Below are 10,404 nucleotides of genomic sequence, written 5' to 3'. Positions count from 1 at the left end.
ATCAATTCCGGGTCTCTGGCACTTTTAGGCAGCAACTTTATGACCAATGTACAGCCCCATAGTCTTGAACTTAATTAAAATGACAAGTGTGACATTTCCTGCGGTTGCAAGACAAAGTGCCAGGAGAGGGGGTGGTTGGGGTGGGAAGGGACGAATTGACCAGGGAGTTACGGAGGGAGCGTTCTCTGCGGAAAGCCAACAGGGGAGGAGATGGGAAGATGTGGCCAGTGGTGGGATCCCATTGGTAGACAAAAAATCTGGAGAAAATCAGCGGGTAAGGCAGCATCTATGGAGCGAAGGAATAGACGACGTTTCGGGTCGAGACCCTTCTTCAGGTTGATGTCCATACCGCTGGGGTATAAACTACCCAAGCAAATATGAGGTGCTGTTCCTCCAATTTGCGGTGGGCCTCACTCTGGCCATGGAGGAGGCCCAAGAGAAAGGTCGGATTCGGAATGGGAAGGGGAGTTGAATTGTTGAGCCACCGGGAGATCAGGTTGGTTATTGCGAACTGAGTGGAGGTGTTGTGCGAAGTGATCGCCAAGCCTGCGCTTGGTCTCACCGAGGTTGATCAAACGCTGAATAATCCAATCACATTTTTGTTTGGAAGGGGAAAGAAATAATAGAAATTGCATTCATTGCAATGTGTAAAAAGAGTTGAGATACTGTATTATAATTTTGCTGCATGTCATTGTGGTATATATCATGTCTTGAATATGTTTAGTTTGTGGCTTTATTTGAAGTAGAAATAATATGTGCTTCATTGAGCATAATTCTGACTGGTAACTACGCACTTCGTCCAAGCACATTATCGCACGCTTCATGCAAGCCGTCTTAAATGACCACCTAAACTGTCATTTGGCAAGTTAAAAAGCTGCCGTTGCCCGGCTGACAACAGAGAAAAAAAATTAAGTAAGAGCCCTGCAAGATGTATAATATTTTTGACACTGTCATTGGCCTTTCTTGCATATGCTGTCACAACGCACTGTAGTCTCTAAACAACCCTTCAGTAATTTTCCTTGCCCTCCATTTCAGAATAATAGTGTTTTAAGCCAATAATTTATTGACACTAGCAGTGGCAATAAATAAATAAATAAATAAATAAATAAATAAAGCACAGCTTTCCAGCCCCTTATCTCATTGGCCACGCTCGGCTGCAAATCGGCGTCAATCTGGTGGACTATCTTCCTCTAGTCATGGAGGTGGGGGATTGGGGGGGCTCACAAGTGGAACAGCTTAGGGCCTCTATTTATCTAAATCCGGCCCTGGCCGTCATTGCGAGAGGATTTGAGTTTAGGAGCAAGGAGCACCTACTGCAGTTGTACAGGGCCCTGATGATACTGCACCTGGAGTATTGTGCGTGATTTTGGTCTCCTAATTTGAGGAAGGACTTTATTGCTATTGTGGGAGTGCAGTGTAGGTTCATCAGGTTAATTCCTGGGATGGTGTGACTGACATGTGATGAAAGAATGGGTCGAATGGACATGTATTTGCTGGAATTTAGGAGGATGAGAGGTGGCGTTATAGAAACATATAAAATTCTGAGAGGATTGGACAGGGTAGATGCAGGAAAAATGCTCCCGATGTTGGGGGAGTCCAGAACCAGGGTTCACAGTTTAAGAAAAAGGGGTAGGCCATTTAAGACTGAGATGATGAAACCTTTTTCACCCAGAGAGTTGGGAATCTGTGGAATTCTCTGCCACAGAAGGCAGTGAAGGCCAATTCACGGTATGTTTTTCAAGAGAGTTAGATTTAGCTCTTAGGGCTAACGGAATCAAGAGAATGGTGTTGCTGGCTCGAAGAGCCGAATGGCCTACTCCTGCACCTATTTTCTGCGTTTCTATGTTTCAAAAGCTCTTAAGAGCCACTATCGTATCTGCCTCAACCATTAACCTGCGCTCCAATACTGCCCTCAAATAATTGCTCAGCACATCTCCTTTAAACTTTATCCATCTCACCTTCAAGCTATGCCTTTTAGTATTTGACTTTTCTGTCCTGGTGAAAAGGTTCTGACTGTCTACCATAATTGTCAGAAATGAATGGTCTGAATACATGCAGCCCAGATTGAGGAAGGTCCTGACCTAAAATGCCGCCTTTCCGTGTTCTCCAGGGATACTGTCTGACATGCTAAGTTACTCCAGCACTTTGTAGATTCCAACATCTTGTGTCTACACTCCTTGCTCGAGGATAGGATTGGAATCCTTGGTCCTAGTGAGATGGATGCGGGGCAGGAGATCACAGCCCTGCTGTACACTGATCTTCTCCTGTTCTTCTGTGGGATTCAGATCAGATTCAGATTCAACTTTAATTGTCATTGTCAGTGTGCAGTACAGAGACAACGAAATGCAGTTAGCATCTCCCTGGAAGAGCGACATAGAATATGATTTCAATAAATAAATCTATTTACATGCATACAGTCATAGTGTTTTTCCTGTGGGAGGAGTGTCCGGTGGGGGGGTGATTGGCAGTCACCGAGGTACATTGTTGAGTAGTGTGACAGCTGCAGGGAAGAAGCTGTTCCTGGACCTAGTGGTCCGGCAACGGAGAGACCTGTAGCGCCTCCCGGATGGTAGGAGGGTAAACAGTCCATGGTTGGGGTGAGAGCAGTCCTTGGCGATGCTGAGCGCCCTTCGCAGACAACGCTTGATTTGGACAGACTGAATGGAAGGGAGCGAGGAACCGGTGATGCGTTGGGCAATTTTCACCACCCTCTGCAGTGCTTTCCGGTCGGAGACAGAGCAGTTGCCATACCATACTGTGATACAGTTGGTAAGGATGCTCTCGATGGTGCAGCGGTAGAAATTCACCAGAATCTGAGGAGACAGGTGGACCTTCTTCAGTCTCCTCAGGAAGAAGAGACGCTGGTGAGCCTTCTTGACCAGAGTTGAGGTATTGTGGGTCCAAGAGAGGTCATCGGAGATGTTGACCCCCAGGAACCTGAAGTTGGAAACACCCTGGATCACAGCTCATCAGTAACTCAGCTCCATTTGCTGCCTCACCTCCCTCACCTTCACACCAGCGCCTGTGCGCATCTACCAAGTCAGGATTTGTAGCTTAATTGGCCTCAAAAAAATTGCCTTCAGTGTGTGGGGAGTGGATGAGAAAGTGGGATAACATAGAACTAGTGTGAGCGGCTGATCGATATTCAACCATGTGCCATCATCACTGCGTCCATTGTAAACCCTAAGTGTGAGCAGTTTAGCTGCTGGATTTTCTTGGTGACCACAGTGGCAATCGTTCCAAAGTAGGTCTTGTGGTCATTCCATGCTGAGAAAGGTGCTGCAGAAGGAAATGTTCTGTCTTCACTCAACTGTTTACCTGGATGTGTTCTACCTGAAGATTGCACCTTGCAGATCTCACCCAAATGAGCTAGTTTCCTCAAGAGACCTTCCCACTGCACATCCAGACTCACATTCATCCAGTTTTGCATCCCCTGCTATTGCCTCACCCTACACTCCAAACACAGTGGAGCATATGGAACTCTGTGAACCAACCCATCGTTTCAGTCTTAGTATTTTAGTTTTAGAGATACAGCACGGAAACAGGCCCTTCGGTCCACCAAGTCTGCAACGACCAACGATCTCCGCACTCTAACACTATCCTATACACACTTGGGCCCATTTACATTTATACTAAGTCAATTAACTTACAAATCTAAACGTCTTTGGAGTGTGGGAGGAAACCCAATATCTCAGAGAAAATCCACGCAAGTCAAGGGGAGAACGTACAAACTCCGTACAGATGGGATCGAACCCGGGTCTCCGACTGTAAGGCAGCAACTCTACTGCTGTGCCACCCAGCTATTAAATCTATTAAATCTATTGCCCAACGTATCACCGATTCCTTGCTCCCCTCCATTGAGTCTGTCCAAATCAAGCGTTGTCTGCGAAGGGCGCTAAAGTAGATTAAATCTACTCCTAGTTTTCAGGCAGCGAATACCAATTCATCACAATTATGTAAAGGAATATTCTTCATGTTGTCCACCATTTGCAGCTAATTATTTTATTCCTGTGTTCTCCAATTACTGACATCCTTCATTGGAAAGTTTAGGCAACAACTCTATCACTGCGCCACTGTGCCTTCTGTTCTTCCCCATCTGATTCATTTCATCCCACCCTGACACTATTCTTTCACTCCTTGTTCTGTTCTTTCCATTTACACCCATGTTACCTCTGATTTCCTCCACCGACAGTTTCTGGCTTCCTCGTCCCACCTGGTCCATCTTCACCGTGAAGATAATCTGCCTTCACTTCCATCCCACACCAGGATGGCCGGAATACCTTCCCCTACTTCCATGAAGAGGAGGCAGGGGGCGGTGTGGAGCTCCTCCGGCCGGCAGGGGGCGCGCTGTCGAGAGCGGGGAAGGCGGGCGCCGGCAGGGTGAGGGATGGCCGAGTGCGTGAGGGACAACGCGGCGGAGCCCGAGCTCAAGATGCACAAAGCCAACGGCAGCGGGGATGGCGATGGCGACGGGGGAGCGGCGGAGGCGCCGCGGAGCCGGTTCAACCTGGGCAGCTTCCGGCTGGAGAAGATCCTCCGCGGGAGCGCGCGGGACAAGACGGTGTTCGTGCACGGCAAGGTGGGCGCGGGCAGTGGGCCAGGGGGGAGGGGGGAGTCTGGGGGAGGAGGGTGTCTGGGGTAGTGGGTGTCTGGGGGAGTCGGGAGTCTGGGGTAGTGGGTGTCTGGGGGAGGGGGGAGTCTGGGGGAGGAGGGAGTCTGGGGTAGTGGGTGTCTGGGGGAGGAGGGTGTCTGGGGGAGTGGGGTAGTGGGTGTCTGGGGGAGGAGGGTGTCTGGGGTAGTGGGTGTCTGGGGGAGGAGGGTGTCTGGGGGAGGAGGGTGTCTGGGGGAGGGGGGAGTCTGGGGTAGTGGGTGTCTGGGGGAGGAGGGTGTCTGGGGGAGTCTGGGGTAGTGGGTGTCTGGGGGAGGAGGGTGTCTGGGGTAGTGGGTGTCTGGGGGAGGAGGGTGTCTGGGGGAGTCTGGGGGAGAGGGGTGTCTGGGGGAGGGGGGAGTCTGGGGGGGGGGGGGAGGGTTGTGGAGAGTTTAGTTTAGTTTAGAGATACAGCGCGGGAGGCACTTCGGCCCAACCGAGTCCACACCGACCAGCGATCCCTGCACATTAACATTATCCTACACACACAACAGGGACAATTTACACATACACCAAGCCAATAAGCGATTTCGGTATTCCGAAAAACGCAAGGAATCATGGGATTTGTCAAAGGTCATTCGCGATAAAGAAAAAGCGAACGAAGCGCTGGCTGTAAAAAACTATAAATTCTTTATTCATAATTTATGTGTAAAAATATATTTAATCTGAGGAAAGGGTAACGGAAGAGCGGGGTGTAAAAGCGAGAGGGGGCAGATGCGAGTGGGAGACGGGGAAAGTGCTGCGCGCAAATAGACTCACGCCTCATCAGCAGCCAGAATCGAACACGGGTCCCCCGGCGCCGCAAGTGCTGCCGAACCACCACTGGTGAAAGTCGTGCACCAGCCATCAACGGGGACACACACAAAACGCTGCTGCAACTCAGTGGCTGAGGGGGGTGTGGCTGGGGAGAGGGGGGGTGTCTGGGGACAGGGGAAGGTGTCGTCTGGGGAGAGGGGGGTGTCTGGGGAGAGCGGGGGTGTCTGGGGAGATGGGAAGGTGTCGTCCGGGGAGAGGGGTGGGGTGTCTGGAGAGAGGGGGGGAAGGTGTTGTAGGATCCACTAAATCTCACAACCAAAAAGTAGAGGACAAGCAATACCAAGCTTTGCCAAACACCTTGTGCCTCGTTTAATTTCAATCTCCTCAAATTCCTCATGTACAGATATGTCCGAATGCCCTTTGACCTCGGAGTTTGAATCTCAGCTCGCGACCCTCACGTGACGCTGCTTGTTACTAGGCAACGGGAACAAGCTGTACCTAAAAACCACGTGTCACCGATCGATACATCTTCCAATTTTAGCTGCATACATTGGTAATGGATCAGATCGGGATTGGTGTGCTGCGCGAGCCATGGCATAAAAATCAATTAATGTGGCTGCATTCAGAGCATCCACGTCCAGTCTAGATAGGGCGTCAGCAACCAAATTTGCTTTTCCTGGAATATGTCTGATATCACTGGAGAATTGCAAAACGAAATCCAAGTAGCGATTTTCCCGCAGTGAATCGTTCCCCCCACTTGTACGGGCAGTGTATATGAGCGGTTGGTGATCCGTATAAATATTGTAGACGGCCTTCCAACAGATGGCGGAAATGCGTGACGGCGAGGTACATAGCCAAAGGTTCTCGCCCGAACGTACTGTACCTCACCTGAGTGGTTGATAATTTTGCCGAAAAAAATGCCAGAGGCTCCCACCTGCCGTTGACTCGCTGCTCCACGATGGCTCCCGTGGCATTGACGGAGGCATCAGTGGTGAATGAAAATAAGGCATTGGGCCTCTAATGGACCTGCATAGTTGCGTCGGCGAGAGTCATATGAGCGACGTTGAAGGCTTGCACAGCATCCTCGAACAAACTCAACTGTTTCTTTGAAGACAATTTGTCCGAACCTTTGAGTAAGTTAGTCAAGGGTAATGGGAAACCTGTGGTATTCAGTAGAATATGGCGGTAGAAATTCATCATCCCCAAAAATCGCCGTAATTGGTTTAACGAATTTGGCAATCGGTAATTTCAGATTTCCTGCACCGTCACTCGATGCCCAAGGAAAGTGAGTTCACGAGCGCCAAACACCCATTTGTTTGTGTTAATGACAATACCATATTCGTCGGGACATCGGAACAGTATTCCAATGTGTTCCTTGTGTTCGTTTTCGCTGAAGCTCGCCACCAACACGTCGCCGATGTCTGCGTAGATGAAATCGAGGCCGGAGAGTACGTGGTCCATGAAATGCTGGAACGATTGTGCTGCGTTCCGTAAACCAAACGGCATCCATAGAAATTCAAAAGTCCCGAACGGAGTGACCACAGCTGTCTTGGGAATATCGGCAGGGTCAACTGGAATTTGATTATGGGCGCGCAAGAGATCGATGCTTGTGAACATCTGCTTACCCTGTAGGCTTGCAGAGAAATCCTGCAAATGTGGAATGCTGCATCAATCTTGGCACTGTTTAGTGAACTTCTTCGGGACCATTTGAAGGAGGACTCTCTCAAACTTCTACAGGTGCACAGTAGAGAGCATGCTGACCGGTTGCATCGTGGCTTGGTTCGGCAACTTGAGCGCCCTGGAGAGGAAAAGACTACAAAAAGTAGTAAACACTGCCCAGTCCATCATCGGCTCTGACCTTCCTTCCATCCATCTAGGGGATCTATCACAGTCGCTGCCTCAAAAAGGTTGGCAGTATCATCAAAGACCCACACCATCCTGGCCACACATCTCACCCTGCTACCTTCAGGTAGAAGGTACAGGAGCCTGAAGACTGCAATGACCAGGTTCAGGAATAGCTACTTCCCCACAGCCATCAGGCTATTAAACTTGACTCGGACAAAACTCTGAACATTAATAGCCCATTATCTGTTATTTGCACTTCATCAGTTTATTTATTCATGTGTGTATATATTTATATAATGGTATATGGACACACTGATCTGTTTTGTAGTCAATGCCTACTATGTTCTGTTGTGCTGAAGCAAAGCAAGAATTTCATTGTCCTATCAGGGATACATGACATTAAACTCACTTGAACTTGAAGAGGTGATGCCCAGCAGCTCCTAGACCTACGGATGATCCCGAGCTCTAACATATGGTCAAATTCCGCCTTTGACACCTTGAGGCGATCCATGGGTAACCTGCACGCTCTCGCCGAAATTAGAGGGCTGCGGGTCTGAATTTGATGCGTGACAGAGTGTTTGATATAATTGTGCCAGTAAGACGGAGTTATTAGTCACGGAAATTGTTTCAGTAATCCCTGATATGGGCCGGTGCTGGGCTGGAGGCTGGTAAGGTGAGAGATAGTCATTGCCGGACGGCAGATGCAGTTCACCTCTGCACGAGTGCAGCAATCACTTATGCGGCGATTTCTTAAATCCACCAGCAAAGAAAAGTGTGAAAGAAAATCCGCTCCGATAATAGGTTTTGATATGTCGTTTACCATGAAAATCTAGCGAAGCGTTTTCTGCAGACCAAAGTCGAGCGTGACTGATTTCTGACCAAATGTCCGTATGCTAGAATTGTTCGCGGCAGTGAGAAAGCATCCGTGGTTAGGATGTAAACGCTCTTGGGAACTGGGAGGAACGACCGATAACTCTCAGAATGCATTAACCACCGTCACCTGCAGCGCAGTGGTTGTCTCCATGACAATGTCGGCATGTTTTGCATGCTTGATTATGGTGGCCAATTGAAACGTACCTATCACCTGAGTAAGCATGCACCGGAGAAACTTCTGCTTCCAGACATCACCGTCAATGCCTTCATCTCCCACCAGCCTGCGCCATCTCCGCAACATTTGTGATGGCCTCATATCACCGAGATTATCATCTCCCAGCAGCTCCGAAATGTGGGCTTGTTTCGAGGTCTGCGTTCGCTCCAAGACAGCGGATTTAAGTTTGTCCTTAGGATTAAGGAGCACGTCCTCGACTTCACATGCGATCTATTCTGGAAGACGAGCTGCTAGGCACCCACATTTTTTTTTTTGGCTCGTGACATTGAGGGAGTGAAATCGAGCTTCTAGTATCGAAAACCACATTCTTGCGTTGGCTGTAAAAAACATTGGGACGTCGAGTTTTACTTTGTCGACTGACACAGCGTCACTTCTATCGTCATACATCGTCTTCTGGGGAGAGGGGGGGTTGACTGGGAAGAGGGGGGGAAGATGTTGTCTGGGGAGAGGGGGAGAAGGTGTCTGGGTAGAGGGGGTTGTCGGGATGGGGGGTATGTCTGGGGAGAACTAGTGCCGCACCTTCTCCCCACCCTCTCAATGTCTACGCGTCACACTCCACTATATCTCCAATGTCTCTGTCCCCTCACTGCCCCAGGTCAGGCCAGGTCATTCCAACCACTGGCACTTAAGTCACGCTCCTCGAGTGACAGCAAGCAAACTGCTGGAGTGACACAGCAGGCCAGGCAGCAGGTGTGGAGGGATCGGAGAGACTCCGCTGCAGCCTCCTCAGATGCTGCCTGACCCGCTGGGTCATCCAGCTTTTTGTGCAGATCCCAAGATCCCAGCAGCTGTAGTTCCTCATATTTGCAGAAAACCGGTTGTAAAACCGATAAATCAATGGGGGAAAGGGGGTGAAGGGCGAGAGCTTCAAACACGCAGTAACAAAAATGATTCCTCACACGATTTTCAAACATAAAAGTTTTTTTCCCGATGTTCCCGATGTTGGGGAAGTCCAGAACAAGGGGTCACAGTTTGAGGATAAGGGCGAAGTCTTTTAGGACCGAGATGAGAAAAAAATTCACACAGTGAGTGGTGAATCTGTGGAATTCTCTGCCACAGAGGGTGATTGAGGCCAGTTCATTGGCTATATTTAAGAGGGAGTTAGATGTGGCCCTTGTGGCTAAAGGGATCAGGGGGTACCAGAGAAGGCAGGTACAGGATACTGAGTTGGATGATCAGCCATGATCATATTGAATGGTGGTGCAGGCTCAAAGGGCCGAATGGCCTACTCCTGCACCCATTTTCTATGTTTCTATGTTTTGATAGCTACAAGTTTAGTTTAGAGATAGAGCACAGAAACATGCCCTTCGGCCCATCGAGTCCACACCGACCAGTGATCCCTGCACATTAACACTAACCTACACACACTAGGGACAATATAACATTTGTACCAAGCCAATTAACCTACGAAGTTTGGAGTGTGGGAGGAAACCGGAGATCTCAGAGAAAACTCACATAGGTCACGGGGTGAACTGGCGCTAAAAGGCAGCACTTCTACCGTTCCAATTAACCAAGCTTAGTTTTGTGACTGCAAACTAAAAAGAAGCAAGGCTATATGTTACGATGTTTAATAGAGAGTCAGTCAGTAAATATCGATAGAATCAATTACATCCTGAGGTTAAAGTAGCAACCGTGTTCTGAAATGACAATGGAATCTGATTACTGCCAAACGAGTTTGTTTTCTGTTTGCCAATTTCCAAACTGACTTTGTAGTGGTTCTCTGGATCCTCACGGAAATTGTAATGTGACCAATCCAAATAGAGTTCCATAATTCATCGCCTGCAGTTATGGAAACGCATGTGAAAACAACATCCTGTAACCCTAACCGTGACCCAAACGATACAAATGAACTTTGGTTTCCCCAGAGCTCTGTGTCAAAACTTCCTTTCTTCTTTCTTAAATTCATTTAAAAAAGAAGGGCTGCATGGTGGCACAGCCGTAGAGTGGCTGCCTTACAGCTCCACAGACTCGGGTTCAATCTTGACTACGGGTCCTTGCTTTGACCATGTGGGTTTCCTGCAGGTAAAGACGTGCAGATTTGTAGATT

The 10,404-nt window shown here is 48.9% G+C and overlaps 1 protein-coding gene across 1 annotated transcript in view; it reads left to right on the top strand.

Moving 5' to 3' along the window:
• The first annotated feature begins 4,333 nt into the window (after positions 1-4,333).
• The window catches only part of dcps (decapping enzyme, scavenger), a 115,142-nt gene continuing 109,071 nt past the window's right edge, over positions 4,334-10,404 (top strand). Inside the window, exon 1 of the mRNA XM_033049992.1 lies at positions 4,334-4,579. Coding sequence (XP_032905883.1) covers positions 4,388-4,579 — 192 coding nt within the window. The 5' untranslated portion in view covers positions 4,334-4,387. The remainder of the gene's footprint in view (positions 4,580-10,404) is intronic.

The sequence above is a fragment of the Amblyraja radiata genome, chromosome 33, assembly GCF_010909765.2.
Source record: "Amblyraja radiata isolate CabotCenter1 chromosome 33, sAmbRad1.1.pri, whole genome shotgun sequence".
In the NCBI taxonomy this organism is placed as follows: domain Eukaryota; kingdom Metazoa; phylum Chordata; class Chondrichthyes; order Rajiformes; family Rajidae; genus Amblyraja; species Amblyraja radiata.
The sequence above is the reverse complement of the archived record's forward strand: the minus strand, read 5'-3'. Positions and strand labels throughout refer to the sequence as shown.